Source organism: Schistocerca serialis, chromosome 2 (assembly GCF_023864345.2).
Source record: "Schistocerca serialis cubense isolate TAMUIC-IGC-003099 chromosome 2, iqSchSeri2.2, whole genome shotgun sequence".
NCBI classification, from domain to species: domain Eukaryota; kingdom Metazoa; phylum Arthropoda; class Insecta; order Orthoptera; family Acrididae; genus Schistocerca; species Schistocerca serialis.
The window spans coordinates 612026609-612052239 of NC_064639.1; the positions used below are offsets into that span (position 1 = coordinate 612026609).

Genomic DNA, 25631 nt, shown 5'->3' on the forward strand with positions numbered 1-25631 from the left:
GTAATCATAGTACTTTATCTCAGCATTACCTTTTCCCAAATAAGATAGTATTTTACCCTGAAAGCCATAAAATATTTTATTTCCTGCAAGATTATTTTTTATCATTATGCATACGTTCCAATTATGGCTAATGGTTTGTACATACTTCTAAATTATGTAAATTCTTGTTCATGCTGTAGCGCTGTAAGGATGTATGAATTTGTGCGTGCATGGTTATTTCTTTCTTTCTGTTAGCTTGGAGGAGGGCACTGTCCACAAGACTAGCTTGTTCATGCAGACCCTGAACATTCAACAGCTGGTTCCCTTTACTCCTATTATTTATATAAATTACTGTTAGAATAATCAATTGATTAAACAGTGAAGTTGCCCACTGCGGAATGGAAAACATTCTATTTCTTTAAATAAATTACCTCTTTCTCTTTAAGTAACTTGTGACAATTTTAACACTTCAGTTTTGTTTTGAATTTACACTATGATTACCCACACAAATATCTTCACAATCAGTTTGAGAAAAGAGAGGAAACTTTGTAGAATACTTCCCCTTTCAAATTAGACATGTCATAGCAGACTCATTATACAGATAGAGACAAGATTTTACAAACATAGGAAGATGTATCTTTTATTTTTTTTATATTTTATACAACCATTCAATATGGTTTTACTTCTGGAAACACACACCACCCCCCCCCCCCCCCCCCCCACACACACACACACACACACACACACATTCAAAACAAAACTTAAAGCAGCTGGAATAAATAATAATATATGCTATATTAATAATAATATACTAAACATAGTATATTTACCAACATTTGCTTCTAATAATTCTGTACGGTCCTCATATTTGGGAAGGAAATTGCAAAACTTAAGAGCACACAAAAATCTGTTGAATGAGACAGCATTCCAAAACAACTCACAAGGTAAGGATATTTACGAAGTGTAGTGAATGAATTACATATGGTATTAATAACATGAAACATTGATGTGAATTACAACTAGCATATAGCTGTCAATTGTGTGATTTTTACCTGATAAGGTATTTACTATTATGGTCAAATGTCATATCCGTTACTTTACTGAAATGGCCGGTTAATGTCACTTCCAACAGCCCACTCTGCAATCCCCATCCATGTATAACTCCATAATCAGATGCTGCAAACACCTGGGGTGAAGTTCTCAGTGGACGAAACTTCAAAACACTGAAAATGTACATGTAGTGTTAACATTTTCATTCTTTGTAGATCCATAGTTCCATATAAATTCTGATAACAACAATCTCAATAGATAAAAATGTTTAGTTCTGCAAATAAGATACACGACATTTCCAAATAAGGTACTATTCACAGCTAATTAAGCCCAGCAAATTCAATAAAAAGTATTTATGAACCGCAAAAGTTCACTAAAAGCAAGTTTAAGTTAGCATTCCAACATCTATCACTTCTCACTTAAACCTACTACTCTTATAAATTCATTAAGAGGATTTTTTTATTTTTATTTTTAAATTCACCACATCAGCTGTACAGTACAACAGATAGAGGACAAAACACAGGTATTTATCACCTTATACTGTGATTTAAACATATGTTTCAAGGAAACAGGTAAATAGAATCTGTAAGACTAAACCCTACCATTTTTTCTCAATTACATTCAATGTAATTTGTATACAGTTATACCGAAAATGGAAATTTCAGATTCCAGTTCACAGAACACAGCTTCAACATATGATCCTCCACTAAAGACCAGGAAATGTAGAAAGGGGTGCAAACAGTTTTACAGGTAAATTGAGATATTTGTAGCATGAGTCAAGTCACAGATTCCCAGTATTGATTTTAAGTGCTGGAAACAATAACTTTATTGCAAAATAAACATCCTTCAGTGGTCAAAAATAGAGATAAATGTCATCAAATATCAAGCTTCAAATCTGGCATTTTATGTTCTCAGATACGTTTCTTTTGTTACCTCTAAATCACTGCACACAGAAGTAAGAATGTTCTTTCAAAATGATAAAAGGCATTTCATTTCCATTTTGCATGTTCTAATGTCATAGTTGACCTGTTTACTATGAATTAAATACTCAAAAAACTTAAAACTTAATTTTACACAAACAATCACTACTCGGATATCTTATGAACCTTAACTGTGATAATGACCAGTGCTTTCTCTCCCGCAACTATCCTGCAGACCTTGTCCACGAACAGATCTCCCGAACAATACATTCCTCCCCGTCCAACAACAATGTTCCTACCCCCAGACCACACAGAAGCATCCCCCTTGTCAACCAATATTATCCTGGCCTCGAATACATCAACAAATTACTCCGCCAGGGATATGACTTTCTCAAGTCAACCCCTGAAATGAGATCATCCCTTGACAAAATTCTCCCCACACCACCCAGAGTTGCCTTTCGGCGCCCCCCTAACCTCCGTAACATCCTTGTCAAACCCTACAATATTCCCAGACTACCTTCTCTACCCAGCGGTTCCTACCCCTGTAACCGACCCTGCTGCAAAACCTGCCCCATGCATCCCCCAACAACCACCTACTCCAGCCCCGCTACTGGTAAAACATACACAATTCAAGGCAGGGCCACATGTGAAACAACACATGTCATTTATCAGCTGACATGCCTGCACTGCACAGCCTTTTACATCGGTATGACAACAACTAAACTGGCTGAGCACGTGAACAGACACAGACGAACTGTCCGCCTAGGAGACAAGCAGACATGAAATATGTCTGCTTGTGTCTGTATGTGTGGATGGATATGTGTGTGTGTGCGAGTGTATACCTGTCCTTTTTTCCCCCTAAGGTAAGTCTTTCCGCTCCCGGGATTGGAATGACTCCTTACCCTCTCCCTTAAAACCCACTTCCTTTCGTCTTCCCCTCTCCTTCCCTCTTTCCTGATAAGGCAACAGCTTGTTGCGAAAGCTTGAATTTTGTGTGTATGTTTGTGTTTGTTTGTGTGTCTATCGACCTGCCAGCGCTTTTGTTCGGTAAGTCACCTCATCTTTGTTTTTATATATAATTTTTCCCATGTGGAATGTTTCCTTCTATTATATTGTCTAGGTATATTTAAATAATCATTGTTGCAAGTTCACAAGTTAATGTAAGTGCAATAAAAACTATTGAAAATACGAAACTCTGGTACATTAATAACTAGTGTTAACTACCAGAACGTGAAATCAAACACGTATGCATTGTGTCACACAGGTGCTTGATGTCAGTTTGTGGGATGGAGTTCCATGCCTGTTGCACTTTGTAGGTCAATAAAGGGATGGTTAATACAGTTGTGGATGACACTAGAGTTGTCATTCGATGATGTCCCATATGTTCCCAACTGGAGACAGATCTGATGATTGAGCATGAAATGGAAACATGTCATCAGTTTGTAGAGAGAGCACGTGGGATTAAAATGGCGGTATGTGCATGAGTGTTATCCTGTTGGAAAACACCCCCCTGGAATGCTGTTTATCAATGGCAGCACAACAGGTCAAAACACCAGATTGACGTACAAATCCATAGTCATGGAGCATGGGATAACCACGAGGGAGCTCTTGTTATCATACAAAATCAGAGCACAACTCCAAGTGTAGCTCCATTTTGTCTAGGCTGCCGACAGGTTGGTTGCACGTGTTCATCTGGCCTCCTCCTAACCAACAAATGGTCATCACTGGCACCAAGGCAGAACCAGTTTTCATCAGAAAACACAACAGACCTCCACTGTACCTTCCAATGAGTTCTTGCTTGACACCACTGAAGCCACAATTGCTACTGGTTTGGCACGCTACAGGGTGTCTGGCTCAGAGCTGTCTCTGAAGAAACCAATTTGTACCAGTTCATTATGTCACTGTGATGCCAACTGCAGTTCAAATTGCTGCTGCAAACACAATATGATGCACCATGGCCATACGCTGAGCACAATGGTCTTCCCTCTCAGTAATGCCGCACAGCAGTCCAGAGACTAGTCCTCATGACCACTGCTGCCAGCAGTCATGCACAGTGGCTATATTCCTACCAAGTCTTTTTGCAATACTGCAGAAGGAACATCCAGCTTCTCACAGCCCTATTACATGACCTCATTCAAACTCAGTGAGCTGCTGACAATGGTATCATTGCCATCTTAAAGATATTCTTCACTAACATAAACTCACTACATCTGATCTGGTAACTAATGCTCATGACCATTGCAACACCTAAAGTGCCTCTCGGTGTTGAAAAAACAAAAATAGCGCCCAAATTAGCTCCCATGTCCTTAAAATATCAATTCACAAAATGACCTCAAGTCCCTCCATAAGTAGTAATTAGAAAAAATAAATAAAAAACAAACAGAGGGAAATATCTAGTATAGAAAGCAAAAGAAAAGAAAAGGAAAATTGAATCATAAATTTTAGAAACATGGGAAGGGGGGAAAATATTAAAATATTAGTTATTCCAATATGTAAGAAAATCAATATTATAGTCATAGAACGTAGGTCTGTGACACCAAAGATAGTGTTTATTAAAGTATAAATAGCCATACGTTGTAATTACGATACTCCAGTCTCTAGCCTGTTCTAGTTCGAAAGTTATTTAGGACATACAGCTTTAGAGAACAACAATTGGGACTTTATTAAATGGGGATCAAGAACAGATTGTGACGAGTTTGTTTTTGAGGATTGTCAATTTAAGACTTTAATTTGGACATTTATCAGATTAGATAAATGGGAAGATGAATAGTAATCTCTTTGGCTTTAATGTCAATTTGTGTGAATATTTAAACACTTTACTGAATAGAGAATTTTACCCGGATTCGGACTTTGAATTGTGATAGTGGGAAACTTTAATTTCACGTGACTAGTGATCATAGTTAATGACAGTTTGCGGATATTAAATAGAAATAACTTATTTACCGAAAGTGACAGGATATTATCTAACATCTCTGATGCTAGCTGCAATCCTATTTAGACATCTAATTAAAGAACTTCTTTGAATGAGATCGTATGAGTGAACCTATTTATTAATAACTCTTGTCAATAAACTGACGTTGTTAATTTGAAACATAATACAAATCTTGAACATTAATTTAACTTAGATTAATAAACGTTAAGGTTATGTGATCTATGCCAAGAACAAACTAGCGAGTCGTAACTAAAACAATTGAACGAAAGGTTAAAGTATCATCGTCTGTAAACATTGGTTGTAAAGCTACTAAAGATTTTTTCTCTCAGAGTTGGAAAGACTATACGTGTAGTGACCCACGTTTAACATTGGGTTTTAAAAGTAATCAAACTGATACTTAGCAGGGACAATATTAAATAAAAGTAAAACCCTCCAATGACAGTCAATGTGTAAAAAATAAAATCAAACTTTCACCTATTAGACGAAAAAGCGAAAACAGAAAAAGGGCTGCTACACCATTCCATAGTTTACTTAAAGCAAACCTGACTTGCATCCTCATGATCATGCTACTAATGCCACTCTTATACATCTGGAACAAAATTTGAATAGAAGTCATCTTTCAGATGTAGAAACACGCCTACCAACTTTCATTTATCTTGCATAACTCTCCTTGGTGTTGGGATTTTTTCTTCTGTCAGAGTATTTACATTTTTTAAGGCTCTTGTACATTTTCCCTGAAGATGGGATCTTGTTCTCAAAATGGAATGAATTTTATGCTATTGACTCTAATTTTAATATAATACTTTCACATGCATAGTTTTGAGCTTTCTCACTTCAACTACATGTCTTGTGTCTTTAACAACATGTATCCTATGGTGCAATCTCCAACAGTCTAATTCTGAAAGTATATATCTCTGCATATAGTCCAATATCTACCAGTTTCCTTTATACTTCTATGGAACCATTCTCCCTCTTTGCTGTCCTGTTGGCTCCTGCTTCACCTATGTCTCTTGGCCTTTTTCAACTTATCTTCAATCATATCTTTTCCTTTTGCCTGATGATTTCTTTGGGCCCAAAAATTTGAAGTTGTTTCGATTTCTGTGTCTCCAGCCAAAGAATTAGGAGTACATTAAGAAAATTAAGAAGGAAAAAAAAAAAAAAAAAACAGATGTAGCTGCAATGCTTAAGGTTAATAAATAAAATCATCATTATGTTACATTAATGTAAGGATAATATTAAATCTTCGAAATCTAAAATCATAATCTTCTTTGCAGCCATATTAACGTTATACTTTTTGCATCTTATACTAGATAAAAAGCTCAAAAAAAAGTTTTGCAACTCCTGCATATCTTTGAATCTTTGTGTAACAAGGAAAATAGTTAATTTTTGACAATATATCTGATTGGACAGGTAAAAAGTCTATTCACCAAGCAGCGGCAGGAGAACACACATATAAAAAAAGGTTTTAAGTATGCAAGCTTTCAGAGCCAGTGGCTCCTTCTTCTGGCAGAAGTGTTCAAGTGGAAGAAAGAAGGGTAAAGGAAAAGGAGTGGAGAGGTTTAGGAAAAGGGGAAGAGTTCGAAAAAGTCACCCAAAACCCTGGGTTAGGGGAGACTTACCATTCCTTCACCCCTCTTTCTTCCCCTTCAACCCTTCTTGCCAGAACAACGAGCCATTGGCTCTGAAAGCTTACATGTGTAAGACCCTTTTTCTATATGCGTGTTCTCCTGCCACCGCTTGGTGAGTAGATCTTTTGAATTTTTGTGGACACAGATTCAGGGGAGAGTGTAGGTTGGGGGAGAGGGGGGAGCGGGGGCTAGAGATTGGAATAATAAGCATAATGAAAATTAATTGTTCTAAATATTCAAGGAGTCACATACTAGTTGATTCCATAACAATGTTACAAACTTTTACGGATGATGGAGAAAGGTAAATGCAACAATTTGAGGTTTGGAAATGACTCGAGTTGAAAGTTGTAAGTGAAAACTGTTCTGATACCTCTGACTGTGAAATACTTGGGCCAGTACTGGTTGTTGCTAAGATCGTAGAGTAGGTACCTTTCAGACATGGCAGTATGGACCAAATTTAAAAAAATGTCTAATAAACATGGGCTCCAAAAAGCATTCCTTAAGAGCTATGAGCACTTATTCGACTTTACTACTGTGAAACACATCGCTTCTACCGAACAAAAAAAATGGCTCTGAGCACTATGGGACTTAACATCGGTGGTCATCAGTCCCCTAGAACTTAGAACTACGTAAACCTAGCTAACCTAAGGACATCACACACATCCATGCCCTAGGCAGGATTCGAACCTGCGACCGTAGCGGTCACGCTTCTACCGAACAAATTGGACTCTAAAATGCATTCCTTAAGCGCTATGAACACTTACTCACCTTCACTAATGTGAAACAAGTCTCTTGTATACTCATAGCTCTTAAGGTATGCATCTCAGAGCCTATGTTTCTTAGACATTTTCTTGTTTATGTTCATATTAGCACCTCTGAAAGTTACCTACACTACAATCTTAGCAACAGTAGTACTGGTACATCTTTTCCACTGATAGAGGTATCAGAACGATTTTCGCTTATGGTATTCAACACGGTCATTTCCAGGCCAGAGTCCCTTACCTCATTTATTCTTGTCCACTATCCCTGAAAGTTTGTAACATTATCACTGAATCACGCTGTATAATCACTGCATGCATCCAAACATAACATATGCCATACAGCGAACAGAATCGAAAGTTACATCCTTAAGAATCCACCAAGTATTTTACACAATAATCAGTCTCCACTGACTTATTTATTTATTTATATGTGAAATCATGTTTATGATATGTGATACAAGTCACAGCAATTGTTGAAGAGGGATATAGGTTTTTGTTAAATTAATGTTTTAAAAATACACATGCACTGTAAAGGACAGTAGTTTTTAGCAGTGATCTCCATTTTTCAATATATGTGTACTTACAGGACAAAGCATAAGTTAACTAACATAACATAATTTGTGGCTGGTTACATTCTTCACTGAAAAGATTAATGGCTGCAAAGTCCACGAGATCCAGCATGGATAAAATTTCGTTCAAGATTATTAGTGTGTATACAAAATTAAACTTATATCTGGTCTAAACTTATCTCCATAAATTCAGCAACAGGATAAAAACAATTCTGGAGCATTATACTGGTAACTTTCTCTCTTGTAATTTACACTATGTGTTCAAAAGTATCCGGACACCTGGCTGAAAATGACTTACAAGTTCGTGGTGCCATCCATCGGTAATGCTGGAATTCAATACGGTGTTGGCCCACCCTTAGTCTTGATGACAGCTTCCACTTTCGCAGACATACGTTCAATCAGGTGCTGGAAGGTTTCTTGGGGAATGGCAGCCCATTCTTCACAGAGTGCTGCACTGAGGAGAGGTATCAATAACGTTCAGTGAGGCCTGGTATGAAGTCGGTGTTCCAAAACATCCCAAAGGTGCTCTATAGGATTCAGGTCAGGACTCTGTGCAGGCCAGTCCATTACAGGGATATTATTACCGTTTCACCACACCCCCACAGGCCGTGCATTATGAACAGGTGCTCGATTGTGTTAAAAGATGCAATCACCATCCCCGAATTGCTCTTCAACAGTGGGAAGCAAGATGGTGCTTCAAACTTCAATGTAGGCCTGTGGTGTGACAGTGCCACATAAAACAATAAGGGGTGCAAGCCTCCTCCACGAAAAACATGACCACACCATAACACCACCACCTCCGAATTTTAGTGTAGGCACTACACACACTGGCAAATGACATTCACCGGGCATTCACCATACCAACACCCTGCCATCAGATTGACACACTGTGTACCGTGATTTGTCACTACACACAATGTTTTTACACTGTTCAATCGTCCAATATTTATGCTCCTTACACCAAGCGAGGCATCATCTGAGTTCCGCAGAGTGCCCCATTTTGCTCTCTCGTGACATCTAATGACTATTGAGGTCACTGATATGGAGTACCTGGCAGGAGGTGGCAGCACAATGCACCCAAAACTTATGTTTTTGGGGGTGTCTGGATACTTTTGATCACATAGTGTATTATAGAGTAGGCTACCAATGTGCCTCATCCTATTGTGGCATTTACTCAGTCTCTGTATGATGTTGATACCGCTTGTACGGTTGTGGCCATCATGCACATTATTTGTTACAAAGAGATTTACAAGTGAAACAGTCCATAGTATGTATATATCAGAGATTTACAAATGACACAGTCTGTGGGATAAATAAGCATAAACAAGCTCCTCAGCAGGCCATGAAGGCCCAAGGGATATCTACCAGCCACCATGTCATTCTTTGCCTTGTGGTGTCATGCGGATGTGGTACGGAGGGGTGTGTGCTCAGCACATCTCTCTTCCGGCCGTTTTGCAAACTTTCCAGACTACGGAGCTGTTACTACTCAGTCAAGTAGCTCCTCAATCACTTTGTGAGGTTGAGTGCAACCCGTACCAATTCTGCCACCAAGTAAAAATTCTTGGCAGTACTGGGAATCGAATCTGGGCCCCCTGCATGGCAGCCACCTACACTGACCAATCAGCTACAGAGGTGGAGTTTTATGCCTAGGACAGTTACAATTTCCCCTTCTTTGAAGGTTGGCTTGGGAGGTGCATTTGCTACGAATGTATCATTATCCTGTCAATTTGCTTTTGTACAACAATTATTTTCTACGTCTACATTGGTACTCTGCAAACCACTGTGAAGTTCATCGCAGATGGTACGTCCAGTTATTTGGTTTTCGTCTTGTTTCATTAACATATGCAGCATAATTAATGTAATCTTCCCCTCAATGATCCCTAGAGGAGTGATGTGTATGGGGTTGTAATATACTCCTAAAGTCATCATTTAAAGCTTGTTTTTGAAACTTTGTAAGTAGAAATTCTCACGACAGTTTATGTCTGTCAATAAGTCTCTGCCAGTTCAGTTTCTTCAGCACCTCTGTGACACTCTCCCACGGGTCAAACCAAACTGTCACAATTTGTGCTGCCCATCTCTGTATACATTCAATACTCGCTGTTAATCCTGTCTGGTGCAGGTCCTGCACACTTGAGCAGTACTCTAGAATGGGTCACATGAATGATTTGTAAGCAATCCTCTTTGTAGACTGATTGCATTTCCCCAGTATTCTACCAATAAACAGAAGTCTACCAACTGTTTTACCCACGACTGAGCCTACATAAGCATTCCATTTCCCCTACCAAATGTTACACTCAGATATTTGTACGAATTGGCACATTCCAAATGTGACATTCTTTCATTTTATAAATTGTACAATTTTGAACGTTTAAAGCAAGTTGCCGATCTTATCAAGATCTGACTGAATTTTTATGCAGCTTCTTTCAGACATTACTTAATTATAAATAACTGAAACACCTGCTAAAAGTCTGCAAGGTCATTAAGTATAAGGGTGCTTTGAAAAGTTCTCAGAACGGAATAGAAAAAAAGTACTTACATCATTGAAACGTTTTTTTATTCTTCAATGTAGTCACCTTGTAAATTAATGCAACTGGTCCAACGAGGTTCCAGTGCTTTGATCTCATCTCAAAAATTAGTTTACTCCAGGCCTGCAAAATAGTTGTCAACTCTGGCTATCAGTTCTTTGTTTGAAGTGAATTTTCGTCCACCAAGAAAAATTTTCAGTTTTGGGAAGAGATGGAAGTCTGGAAGTCTGTCGGAGCCATATCAGATGAATAGGGCGGGTGTGGCACCAATTCATGGGTAATTTTGCCATGGCAACTGCACATGTGTGCGGCCGCGTCAAGAGTCGCAGCACCCACATTGCAGATAATTTTTTTATTTCTAATTCTTCAGTTAAAACGTGATATACTCTTTCAGATGACATCTTGGCACGCGCGAGCAATTTCAAGCACTTTCAATCAGCGATCCTCCATGACCATCTTGTGAACTTTTGCAATGATTTCTGGAGTAGTGACAGTGACACATCTTGGCCGACCACTGCGCGGATCTGCATCTAAGCCCTCCCGACCAAATTTAAATTCATTTGTCCACTTGGTGACAGTTGAATATGAAGGAGATGTCCTTTGCTTTCATGCCTTTCTTTATGAAGTACTTAATCACTGCTCGAATCTAGATTTTTACCATCTTCATAAATCACTGTACAGGAACACCAACAGAGCCATGTCGTAGATCCCTTGAACAAAAAACTGTGTCCAGTGGCTGGAAGAAAACACTGGTCTTACCCATCTACAAAAACAATCTCTTCCAAGAGCACTGCGTGGCATGTGTTTAAAGGCAACAGTGCAATGAATATCACGCTAGCACTGACCTCTCATGATGATTCCAAGAACTTTTCAAACCATCCTCATATACAACATGAACAACACAGATACCAACAGACTTCCCTGTGGCTCACCCAAAGTTACTTTTATATGTGACAATGACTCTCCATCCTAGATAACACTCTGTGTCCTCACTGCCAAAAAATCCTCAATCTCGTCACCAATTTCCCTTGATACCCCATATGACTGTACTTTTCACAATAAGCATAGGTGTGGTAGTGAGTCAAATACTTTTTGGAAATCAAGAAATACTTAATCTACCTGACTGCCTTGATCCAAAGCTTTCAACATGTCATGCGAGAAGAGTGAAAGTCAGGTTTCACATCAATGTTTCCAGAATCTGTGCTAGTTGGCATATGTTCCAAGATTCTACAACAAAGTGATGTTAAGGATGCTGGACAATAGTTTTGTGCAGCACCTCTATGATTCTTTTTGTAGATGGGTAAGACCAGTGTTTTCTTCCAGCCACTGGACACAGTTTTTCATTCAAGGGATCTACGACAGATTATAATTAGAAGAGGGACTAACTCAGTTCCAAATTCAGTACAGAATCTGACAGGGATTCCATCAAGACGTAGAGTTTCGTTCAATTTCAACAATTTCGGCTGTTTCGCAACCACTGACACTAACACTAATTTCACTCGTCTTTTCAGTGGTATGAGGATTACATTGGGGCAATTTGTAAAGAAAAATTTCGAAATGGAGTTAAGTATTTCAGTTTTGGATTCACTACCCTCAATTTCAGTTCCTGTCTAATTTGTTGGGGACACTAGCGTGGGTGTCACTAACAGCCTTTACATATGACCAGAATTTCTTTGGGTTCTGTGAAAGATAATTTAACAATATTCTGCTACAGGCATTACGCATAGCTTTCTCCATATATAAACGGGTTTCATTCAGCATCTCTCTACCTATAGGCCTATGCTTTGTTTTAGACCTATTATGCACTAATCCCTTTTTCTTTAAAGTTTCCTTACGGTGACTGTATACCATGGAGGAACTCTCCCATTATGGACTGTTCTACTGGGTACATATCTATCCAGTGCAAGGTCAACTATTCTTTTAAGCTTGAACCATAGTTCATCTATATGAGTTGAAAGTTTCAAGTTCCTCATTGAAATATGACACTACTGATATTTTATCTAGTTTATCTCTCTACTTGTTTTAGATGTCCATTGCAATTTGGTAATCATTGTTGCCACAATCATCTCATGGTCACTGATATTTTTGATGCAGACATCTTCAAAGTGGTCAGGTTTATTTGTTGCCATTAGATCCAATCCGAACTATCTGTTTTTGGTAGTTTTCAGAGAAGACATTTAGTAATGTTTCAGTAATAAAACTGTAATTTTACCAATTGATTGTTGGATGATTAAAGCTTCCATTGATGATTATGTTATGATTCAGAAACTTATGTACAAGCACACTAAAGTTTTCACTGAAGTTTTTTGTTACATCAGTACATGAGTCTGATGGGTGATATACGGATCCAATTACCATTTTATGCCCATTGCTGATACTGAGTCTTTGCCAAACAATTTCACATGCAGCTTCAATTTCGATCTCCGAGGATGTGATTTTCTTGTATACTGTGACAAATACATCACCTCCATTCCCCACTGTCCTATCCTTTCAAAATACACTTAAATTTTCCTAAAAAATCTCACTGCTACCAATTTTAGGTTTCAGCCAATTTCTGTACATAGTAATATGTATGCTTCATTGCTTTTCAGGAGTTTTTCAAACTTTAGCACTTTGTTGCAAATGCTCGGCAGGATTTTAGTACTCTCGCCTGTAGGGGGCATTCTTTTCGATCTTACATTTAATATTTCTTCATCTCCCATAGTTGTTGTTATCAGGACTGGATGGAGTCGCTAATCTGAAAAAGAGCCCTTGTGTGCACGCCAGACACAGTCAGCAACATGGGAGGCAGCCTCTGATGTGTAGTACACATCTCGCCTGTTTAGTGGGTTCCTACAGTTCTCTCCTCATAGCACAAGTCCAGAAAGTCACAGCCAAGATTGTCACTGAACCTTCAAAGTCTCTGGTCCAGTCCTACCACTTGGCTCACAACAAGGGGCCACAATCCAGCTTGGGGCAACACTGGAAATTGTGAGCTTTGCTGAAATTCCATGTGCAACGCTGATCTTCTCAACCTTCTCTGTCAGTCACTGGAATGATTCAAGTATGACCTTGGAACCCAGATGACAGGCATTGTTTACTCCAATGTGTGCCACAATCTGCAGTTCGTTGCACCCTGTTCCTTCAATGGCTGCCAGAATAGCCTCTTCAACATGCTGAGTAAGGCTCCCAGGCATACACACTAAGTTTATCAGGTGTTCCTTTCCACCTTTGCTGCCATTTCCCTTACGGGTACCATTACCTGCTATGCATCTGAACTGCCAATGATTGATAGGCTCCTACCCATTTGTGTTTACCTCCGCTTGACACAAGACACAGCAAATCCCCAAAACAGGTGAAGTGAGTCCCATGGCTGTCTCAGTGAAAGAAGCACCATGAACCTGTTGGTTAGGGGATCGGTATAACACTCTTGAGTCCTCCCCGGTCCCCATCTGTCCTGTACAGTACACCTAGATCTACCAGTGACATGTCACTCGCAGTCAAGTGGACTAGTTATGACAGATCCTGTAGTTCCTGCACAGGAGACAGGGTCCACAAGAGAGGATAGTACCTGAGATACTTTTGGCACTGGTACCACATGTGTATGACCCTCAGCAGTTCTTCCAGCACACTGATTCACAGTGGTTGCCAATCGGCTGACAGTAGTCAGGGTGATTTCCATCTGCTTACGAATATCAATCAACCCATCCCTTGTTTGAGAACAGCATTCACAGTGGAGCAGCATTGTGCCTGGTGTAATGTATTACAAGATCGAGAGCAATTAATTCCCTATAAGAACTGAAGCAAATACACAAAATGAGATTTCCATTAGGCAACAGAAAAACCTATGGTAAAAATTACTAGTTTTCTAAAACTCTTTTAGATTAATTAGTCATTAACAAAATCAAAAATACTGTTAATTTACAATAACTGTAGGTCATGTACACCCCTCTTGAAGGAAAAACTAAATGTAGGACAATACATACAGTAACAAAGCTACAAATACCAAATTAGATTACACACAGGACAACAATCATTTTCGAAAATTATCAAAAATGTATGTTTATTTGCATTGATATACACTGAAACTTGGGGTGATCTATTGTTTGGCAGTATCTGTGAATCACTAACGCTTATTTACTACTAAATAAGTTATCCAAAGCACATGTACAGGAAACTTCGGAAAATTTTCAAAAATACAGTTTCTTAAGTGTCTAAAAATTTTCAAAAATAACTTATTTCTCATGTAATTATACAATGAAATTAGAGAATCATCATGCTGCATGAGGACTGGCTTATTGTTATCAAAAATTTTTGAAGACCACAAGTAAGTCAAGCCTACAGCTGACAATAACAGAAGAAGTTTATCAGGCACTCATAAATGTTCAAAATTTCACATCTCAATGAGTATTGATGCAATCAGTGAAAGATTATGCAGAAGTGATATGAACAGCAAAACATGTGAATTTAGAATTTCAAATTGGCACACGAATCTGGCACACGAATCTGGCACACATGGCCTCACAAAAAGACAAATTCTGAAGTCAGCTTTCACATGTAAATAGACATGTGAATTGCGTGGATTTTTTGTGTAGCTCATTCTGTGAAAACTTCTACAGTGGCATGTTGGAGGTAAACACTGCAGTATAAGTTTATCTCGGCGACCCTCCAGAAGAAATGCTATACAAAATGACTGAGTTAATCAGGGCGAAGTACACAGTTCTAATGCCAGTCAGGTACCACATTTGACTGAGAACTCCCAAAGCATAGCAGAGAATACTCATTTTGCACAGCCATATATTTCTTTGGAGTGGACATGTCACTGTAATGTTGTATCTACACTTGGCTCAAGGAATTTAGTCTCAGTGACCTGTCCAATAACTCTACTGCCTGCGGATAATGCTTCTATATGTGTGCTGTACAGTTCTTTGATGAGCAGAAGATCACAGGAGTTGTGTTGTTAAAATAAAGCCAAATTACGAGCCTTTCACAGTTAACTAGCCATCATCTGCTGTGGAGAAATGTTACAAGAGAGGAGGTTTGTATCATCAGTGAGTAACACATGTGTTGTTAAGGTAGATTTCCTGAGGGGTTATTAATAAAGAGAAGGAAGGGAAGGGGGCCGAAGACTGAGCCTAGTGGGACTTCTGAGATGACGACATATATCTGAATGAGTTGTTCTTCCATCACGTGTTGTTCTTTCTATCAACTGTCTTCTGTTTGAAAGATTTGACAAACTCATTATAGATCTCTCTTAAACAAGAAGTTTCCACACTGTGCATAAGCAGAGTGTGGTTACCTAAATCAAATGCCTCTGTAAGATCAGTAAAAAATCCAGAAGCAAGACTTATCATTAAATGCATGTGCTATCTGGTTAGTAAATGAAAAGAGGGCCTCACAAATTCGAACAACTGTGCCGTTAGCAGGGAGTCACTTTCATGAAAGATCATAATACCTTAAGTATACATTTTTTTCTGTTATTTTGGAGACAGTTGGGAGGAGATGGATATGTCTCAATATTTGTTGATCTCATTCTTGTCACTTTCTTGTGTAATGGAACTATCAAGCAGGTTACAAGTGGCTGAGGCAAAATACCAGTATTCATGGAGCAGGGGATTATATTGCACAAGGGGTTTATTATTTCATTGTCAGTGCCAGATGAGAAGGAACTTTTCATGTTCCTAATAATGACGTGAGCCTTCTTCAAAGCTGCAGGCATTAAAAATGTGATTTCTCAGCTTACAGACATTGGAGAGAAAGATTTTGTCAGCGGAGGACAACCAACTGAAAGAAATGTTGAACCAAAATGCCTTCTGCTTTATAAAGGTGGACGTACTGAAACCAACTGAAATGCTGCTACCTAGCTAGACCACAAAATTATTAAAGGTATCAAATATTGAGAAAATTAATTATAAATGCCATGGCTTAGGGAGATATACTGGTAATTTGGGGTAATATCTAAGTGGAAGTGAGTAATAGAATTTATTTTCTGTCACACACATTTCACTTGAGTTTAATGTGTCATATACTCACTGGTGAAATTTGCTTTAGCTGCACAATATGTGTGTTGGTTTTACTGGAGCTGAAAGTGTTTACTTTAAAGCACTTTAACCACTAATCAGTAATAGCATACAAAACAAATTAACACTTTTCAACCATGTTTTTTGGCTTAAGATAGACTTACTAACTAATAATCACAATATTATTACTAGAAACTGGGGGTGGACAAGTCACATATAGAAAAGATTACCTTACAACACCTTGTCCACCTCTGAGAGTATCTGAGCATGTGTGGTGAGGAACATCCCATAGACGAACACTAGCATCTGACCCACCACTAGCTAAGATACCTCCGGCATTGTCCAATGCAAGGCAAGAGACAGGTCCTTTGTGGATACTCTTCCAAACCTTTGTTAACAGCTTCTCTACAATATAATAATATTCATTTAAGATTTGAAACAAAAATCTGTGCAGATAACATTACATGTATACAATACGAGGTCAGAAAAAAGCTAATCTATCACCATGAAATCTTATAAAGAGTAATATACAGGGTATTTAAAAAAGAATGACCCGATTTCAAAACTCCATATTTATTGATAAAAACATACTACAAACATGTGGTAAATTGCTCTGCTGTGCGTCCACCAGCAGCTGCATGAAAAGCATCTAGATGATAGCTAAATTTATCATAAACTTTACACAATGTATGTGCTTTTACAGAAGTTACGGCAGCTGTTATACTGTTCTTCACTTCTTCTAGGTCACCAGGTAAAGGGGATATGAACATACTTTCCTTCACATAACCCCACAAGAAAAAATCGGATGGAGTCATGTCTGATGATTTTGGAAGCCACGAAAACAGGGCATTGTCTCAGGGTCCAATGTGCCTTAACCCGTGTCAAAGCATACTGTCACTGAGTAACTGAGATACATTATTGTGCTAGTATGGTACAGTTCCATCCTGTTGAAAAATGAAGTCATTGGAGTCTTCCTGAAGTTGTGGGGGAAAAAAACAATTCTGCACATTTGAAGATAGATCAACATTCAACAGGGCGCATGGAAGCCCGAGGCACTGCCCTGTATTCTTGGCCTCCAATATCGCCAGATTTGACTCGTGCGATTTTTTCTTGTGGGGATATGTGAGGCAAAGTGTGTTCATCTCCCCTTTACCTTGTAACATTGAAAAAGTGAAGAACAGAATAACAGCCACCATAACTTCTGCAAAATCAGATACACTGTGTTAAGTTTATACCAAATTCAGCTATCATCTAGATGCTTTTCGTACTGCTGCTGGTGGAAATACAGAGCATTTATAATAGCATAGCTAAAACTTCAAGATTTGGTCAGTATTTTGCTATTCATTCCAGGTTTGTAGTGTGTTTTTATCAATAAATACGGTGTTTGGAAATCAGATCATTCTTTTTGAAACGCTTTGTATAATTCCCCATGTAATCCTTAACCAACTGGTTATAATCTCAAGCTTCAGCTCATACATTAGATTACCATGTTGCAAAGCAATAAATAAGTTTCAATACATTTACATCCATACTTTGCAAACCACTGTCAAGAGCATGGTAGAGCGTCCATCCCATTGTACCAGTTATCAGAGCTTTTCTTCAGTCTATTCAAGTTGGGAGTGCAGGAAGAATGACTGATTTAACGCCTCTGTGTGCACTGTGATTAGTCTACCCTTGCCTTAGCAATCCCAAGGGGTGTGATATGCAGGTGGTTGTAGTATGCTCCTAGGCTCATCACTTAAAGTTGGTTCTAGAAACTTTCTAAGTAGGTTTTCACATGTGGAATAATATGGGAGTCAAACATATCACAGTTAAAAAATGGTGGAGGGAGATCACAGCGGCTCATGAGATTTTTGTGCAGTATGAAATCCAGATGTGTATCAACAGCACTATGGTTGCAAAAAGTTTATTTTGTGCAAAAACTATTATAATTTGAATCTTATAATGAATGAACCATTCAACAAAATAATCCTCATTGCAAGAACTTGCACGACAGAGTGCAGGAAAGAACAAGTATAAGACTATACAAATAACAGGAATCTTCTGACAAACTCTGTACAGTGATGAAGTAACACAACAGAAGATGATAATATCACCATAACCTATATTCATTCACTTATCTTTTTCTGTATCTGCTGTACAAGATGGGAGATGACAATAGAAAAGCAAAATTACCCACTTCCAATTGAAAAGTTGATATTATTGGTATGCCCCACAAGACAATTAATACTCTTTTGGAATTACAAAGCTTTCAAAATAATTACGGCTACTGAAATCCATTTTTTACACATTTTAAAACAACACTTATATAATGGGCACACATGGTGGGTGGTGGATGAACAAGCACATTCTTCATTTAGAATAATGACCTTATTGATACAGGTCATTGATATTCATCCAAGATTCTGAATTTTTTTCAGACTGAGCTTTTTTGCACCCACATTTGATACTGGTTTCTTACTTACAAGCCAATGAGGAGGGCACTTTCTGGGTTACATACACATTTCCTTTGCAGCTTTCTCCTGCAGAAAGATAAAACCACCTGAAATTTAACCCACATACGTGCCAGAGTAACCAACAGAAGATTGTGGAGACTAGTATTAGTTTTTCTGAGCCATGAGCTACTGCATATCTATATTTGCACTCCAGAAGTGAATTTACAATGGAGGGTACACAGCATACACTGTAACATAACAATTAGTTTCTCCTATATTTCCACTTGCACATGGTGTTCCTGAAGAATGACGATCTCTGCACCTTATAAAAATCTCCATGAGTTCGAATTTCTCTATATGCCCAGTACTGTCAGTATGTGATAAGAATGAATCTCACAGAAGGTTTCTTATGGCATCTCACAATGGCATTTATTCAGTACATTATACCTGTAACCCCTCTGACTAACCAAAATGGTCATGAATTGTGCACCTCTTTTCTAAACTTTCCCTCTCTCTTCTGTTAATTCAGTTTCAAAATGATACAACACAGAGGAGCAATACTCCAAAATGAGCTCTATACATAGGCATGAATCGTGTTTTCTAAGAATTCTTCCAAAAGCTGTTACTTTTGCATTCACTTTCTCAACATCTTTATGTATGTGATCATTCCATCTTAAGATGGTGTGAACAGTAACACTTAAACAGTTCATTATTGGTGCTGCGTAACTGTTTATTGCATACAGTGCAATCAAACGAAACAGATCCTATCTACCTGGCCACGTTCATTATATTGCTTGTTTAAATTATGAAATAGTTGCCAATCTCTACAGCAAGTAATGTTGTGCTGTGCAAGTAACAGGTCAGGTCCATGACACAGTCTGCCCTGTGAGAGGTAGAGAATATTTTGCGGCAGCACCAGTGTTTTCTCTGTCTCTGTTCCATGCCACACACTCCAGCCATTGCCCACTCAGCCAATTGGTAACGCTGCGGTGAGTGCCACATTGGGCCACTGTTTCTGCTTCTAACTCTCCCTAGTAAAATTATGTGCTTGTTAATGTATCTCTTGAGCATTTGTTTTATGCTACCCGTAATCATCACTAAACGGGTAAGCACTGTGACTATACCAAAAAATAACATGATAATCAATGCAAAATGTTCCATACTACAAACAGATGAGGCAGTGCTGGCTGTTGCATCATGTGCTACACTGCCTATTACTACCGCATATCGTCCCATCTTCTCACTCTAATAGCATGTGAAGCTTCCCAAGTTTTACATAAATTTCCCTGATTAAATATGGGATGTGAAAACGTGATTAGCTCCCTACTGTAATTTCAAACATACATTATAAACATCTAAATTACAAAAATCACACAAGATGGAATTTACATAAAACAAACCATTGACATACATTATAAATCTAAAAACAAAGATGATGTGACTTACCAAATGAAAGTGCTGGCAGGTCGACAGACACACAAACAAACACAAACATACACACAAAATTCAAGCTTTCGCAACAAACTTTGCCTCATCAGGAAAGAGGGAAGGAGAGGGAAAGACGAAAGGATGTGGGTTTTAAGGGAGAGGGTAAGGAGTCATTCCAATCCCGGGAGCGGAAAGACTTACCTTAGGGGGAAAAAAGGACGGGTATACACTCGCGCACACACACATATATCCATCCACACATATATCCATCCACACATATATGTGTGGGTGGATATGTGTGTGTGTGCGCGAGTGTATACCCGTCCTTTTTTCCCCCTAAGGTAAGTCTTTCCGCTCCCGGGATTGGAATGACTCCTTACCCTCTCCCTTAAAACCCACATCCTTTCGTCTTTCCCTCTCCTTCCCTCTTTCCTGATGAGGCAACAGTTTGTTGTGAAAGCTTGAATTTTGTGTGTATGTTTGTGTTTGTTTGTGTGTCTGTCGACCTGCCAGCACTTTCATTTGGTAAGTCACATCATCTTTGTTTTTAGATATATTTTTCCTACGTGGAATGTTTCCCTCTATTATAACCATTGACATACATTGTTACATATGTAATTGGATATGTGTAATTCCAAGATTGTGTTGTCATAATAATTATTTAGTTTCATATCACAGTTGCATATATATACTTCAATGGTGGCTAGTGTCAAGAAATCTACTCATTTTCGAACACCTGTCTGTGTCTTTATCATGTGATTGTAAAATATGTCCAGTGTAATGGGAAATCTACCTCTTGATTCAACTGGCAGCAGCAGTGCACCGATGCAATGAACCTGAGTTGCTGGGATTCGCAAGCTTGCTTATACTGTGTCCCTCCCACTCCACCATCACAAACCCAGAACACTGTCTAGCCGACAATGCGTCACTGCAATCTACGGTGTTAGTGAACTTGAATTGAAAGTCATTTGTGTTACTGGTAACAGTACAATAATTTTGTTAATAGCTAGTTTTGTAACAGAAAAAAATACAAGGTATTCACATTATGGTGGCTATAAATTGAAAGTGATAGCATATGAATAAGATCAAGGAAACAGAGCAGCTGATCTGCATTTCAGCTCTCCACTAACAGAAAAAAACCATTCGTGATTCGTGGGCTGGAAAAGAAGAACTGAGAAAAATGAGAAAGAGGAAGTGTGCAAATAGAGGACTGAATGCAAAATGGAAAAACTGGAAGATGATGTATTGAAATGGATTGAAGGACACCTCCAAAATGGCATTGAAATTAATACAAAAATGATTCAAAGATGTGCTCATAAGCTGGTGCTACAGTGGAACTTAACAGACTTTAAGGGTGGAGTTGGTTGGTGCTACAGATTTATGAAGCATCATAGACTTAGCATGTGAACCAAAACCAAAATATCTCAGAAAATGCCACAATAGTATAAGAGAAAATATTCTCTCTCCATCACTTTATTATTCAACATTGAAGGTAAAAAGTGTGGAACTAAGCCAAATAGAGAATACTGACAAAACTCCTCGGACATCTGATGTGCCGAGTAACATAAGTGTTGCCATGAAACGTGCTAAAATTGTAACTATAAAAACAAGTGGACATGAAAAAATGCACTACGCTGTTGACCTTTTATGTTGTGCTTAATTCAATGATCATTTTCAAGTACAAAACAATGCCAAAACCTCCTGAAATACCATCAGGTGTTGTTGTTCACATACATGATAAGGGTTAGATGGGCAAGGATGGTATGAAATTATGGATTAACAGAGTGTGGGAGGAAAGGAACGGTGCTTTATTGAGGAAGAGTTCTCTTCTTGTGCTAGATCAGTTTAGTAATCATTTGAAAAATTCTATGGAAATGAAATTAAGACTGGGAAACACAGAGATTACTGATGTTCCCGGAGGACTTACTTCACAACTGTAACCTCTTGATGTCTCAATAAATAAACCATTTGAAGTGTTTAAGAGAGAGGAATGGGACAAATGGATGATAGCTGAAACCCAACATGAATTCACATCGAAACGATCTTTAAAATGACCAACAATCAAACAAGTGTGTCAGTGGACTGCAACGTCTTGATGTCTCAATAAATACACCATTTGAAGTGTTAACGAGAGAGGAATGGAACAAATGGATGATGGCTGAAACCCAACATGAATTCACGTCGAAAGGAGCTTTAAAACAACCTGCAATCAACAAGTGTGTCAGTGGATAAAACAGTCGTTGTCTAGAGTGAGAGAAGACATTATTGTTAAATCTTTCAAGAAGTGCAGCATAAGTAACACTCTCGAAGGAACAGAAGACCATCTTATATATGAAGACAATGACGACGATGATGATGAGGAAGAAGACAGTAGAAATGACGATTTTCAGGGATTTTAAAGGTCATTTTGGTTTTATAAACTAAGTATATTTAGACTGGTTTTAAATCAAATAATAAAAATGGTAAAAATCTATTTTTTTTTAAATTGCTTAAAAATTAAGGTGTATATTATAGCCTGTAAAATATGGCAAAATTTGTTCTCTTCTTACAGTACACATGTTGTCTGCCCTTGTCACAACTTGTAATCAGGGTCAGTAAAGAAAGCCCAATAATAAATCTGCTTGTATAGAGTTTATTTAAACATGTAATAGCTTACAACTCAATGGCAGACAACAGGGAGACACACAGAGACTAAATAAAAACATAAAGCATCCTAGAATGGAAGTTAACATAAACTAAAAGAAGCCACCTTAAAACAACATTAACACTGTACCACTAACACCTCCCCCCCCCCTCCCTTAATGTTAATTATCAATGCTACACAAACAGTATTACAAGATTTAAATAAGTCATAGCAAGGCTCTAAATGTTTCAAATTTTATTTTACCAAGTGGCGTCCTCAGAACATGCTCATCTGTGCTAATGTGCTTTAACACAACTTTCTGAGCACAAAGTTACTTCCTAACAAACAAAATTTTGACATTTGTATGCTTAAGTCTGTGATGGAACCATGGGCTCTTGCAAAGGCTTATTACTGGCATATTATCTTCATAAAGTACAACAGCTCTTTTTTCTGCCAGGAAGACTATAATACAAATTACTGATCAAAAATGCTTTCAAAGTATTCCACAAATCCAGACTCACATGTAATGGGTACCTGCTTAGAATACTTAATGCTACACAAACATCTAGTCTGGAACCTATCATGGCATACGGCAATGACCCTAATTTTCTAAATCTTTTCTGAATGTCTCCATTTTCAGATTTTTCTTGTTTAAACACAATGTGCTCAAAATTTTCCTCTATGGGAGTCGACACAGATTTACGTTCAAGCACACCAAAAACTTCTACTACTTTTTCAAGACAGGTACTTTGACAAATAGTAATAGTTTCTGCCATTTAATTTTGAACAATATTCATTTCAAAGAGTACCCACTCAGTCCTAAATCCTTCATTGTAAAGTTACCTTCATTTTGAAGTTTCACTTAATAACAACTTTATCGTATATTTCACTCTGAGAAGCTGAAACGACTAGCAGACTGTCAATGTATGTTTTATTGCTATTTTCGTTATAGGAAAGTTCCTGTGCAATGTAAATACTTTTGGATCAAAGAAGATCACTCACCAAAAAGCAGAAGTGCTGAGCTGGCAATAGGCATACACAAAAGAAAGAAAACTTGCTAGCTTTCGCAGTTATCCTTTGATGAGTTAGAGTATAAAACACACACACACACATCTATGCCCCAACAAGGAGCCAGCTGGACTAACAGAGTCACATATCGACTGTGCTGCAAACTCTGCACAGCTTTTTATGTTGGTATGACTACCAACCAGTTGTCCACCAGGATGAATGGCCACCGTCAAATTGCTGTCAAGAAAATTTGATCATCCTGTAGCACAGCATGCAGCTAAACACAACACGCTCAATTTCAATAGCTGTTTCACAGCCTGAGTCATCTGGATCCTTCCCTCCACCACAAGCCTCTCTGAACTATGCAGCTATGAAGTTACCCTTACAACACATCCTCCGCCCCAGTAATCACCCACTGTCCCCACACCCTCCACCCAAAAGTTTCTCCTCCCCCCCCCCCCCCATCCTGTCACCCCCTTCCAATTCACCTTCAGCATGTGCCACTTCTCACCAGCACCACGATTGTGCCAGCCGATATACCTGCCGCCTGTCCCTCCCGCATTCCTAGCTGACAAACCAGCTGCCTCCCTCCGACCCATTAGCCACCCACCCTCCCATCCTTCTCCCTGCCTCTCACCTCCCTCTCCATCCACTCACCTCACTTGACACTACCCCTACCACAATCAATCCGCCTGGTGAAAAACATCACTGACATTGATGGTCTAGCCTGCACCACGTAGCGATGTGTGTGTGTGTATGTGTGTGTGTGTGTGGGGGGGGGGGGGTGTTTATGGGCTGGTTTTATACTCTAACTCATCATAGGATAACTGCAAAAGCTAGCAAGATTTCCCCCTTTTGCATGTGCCTATCGCCACCTCAATGCCTCTGCTTTTTGCTATTTTCACCTTTATATACAAACAATATTAAAAATCACTTCTTACACATCCTAAGCCAGTTATTACTGTGTGGAACTGAACATTCAAATATTTCGGTGAGTCCTTTAAACTATACAGAACCTTTCTAAGCTCAGAAACTTTACCATTCATTTTATTGCAAAATCCAATAGGTAATTTAACATACAAATCTCCAACTACCTCTCCATACAGAAAAGCATTGCAAATGCCCAGTGATAGATAAGAAATTTATTCCTACAACAAAAAAACAGAAAAAGGTTCTCTGAAGCTAATTCTGTTACTGGACTGTATATTTCTGAATAAATAAATCTTCATTGGAAACATTCAGCTACAACACAAGCTTCATAAGAAACAACATTATCTTTCTCACCACTTTTTTTAACCTAAAAACATACTTTGTGTCAATAACATTACAATCATTTGGCTTACATACATAATCCCCAGTATTATTTTCTTCCAGAACTTGCAGCTCTCTTGCTGTGGCATCTTTCTGATTTTCAGCATCGTTAAAGACATCATTTCAGTGTAGACAGTGGGGGTCAGCAACATTCACTGCTGTCAACAGGCCCAGGTCATAACTCTCAAGTAATTTGGATATTGAATATTCCTCTTTGGTCTCAGATTGTATGGCCTTTCACCTAGTTTCTCCTCTGCATTCTTAAAAGAGTCTTCTTTGTTTTCTCTGTCTTCACTGATTTCTTGTTGTTCTTTAAGCTGACTTCTATTTTCTTCCACAACTTCAATCCTGATTTCTACTTCTTTCTAACCATCTGATTCTGAAATTTTATCTAAGTTCTCTTCTTCACAACAAACCGTATCTGATTCTATTACACAACAAACAGTATCTCATTCTACTACAG

General features: G+C 38.4%; 1 protein-coding gene across 1 annotated transcript in view; it reads right to left on the minus strand.

Moving 5' to 3' along the window:
* Positions 1-25631, minus strand: part of LOC126457657 (transducin beta-like protein 3) — a 187907-nt gene that overhangs the window by 111040 nt on the left and 51236 nt on the right. The window contains exons 4-5 of the mRNA XM_050094148.1: positions 16594-16768; positions 1032-1202 (exon numbers count right to left, since the gene is read on the minus strand). Of these exons, the coding sequence (XP_049950105.1) occupies positions 1032-1202; positions 16594-16768 (346 nt within the window). The remainder of the gene's footprint in view (positions 1-1031; positions 1203-16593; positions 16769-25631) is intronic.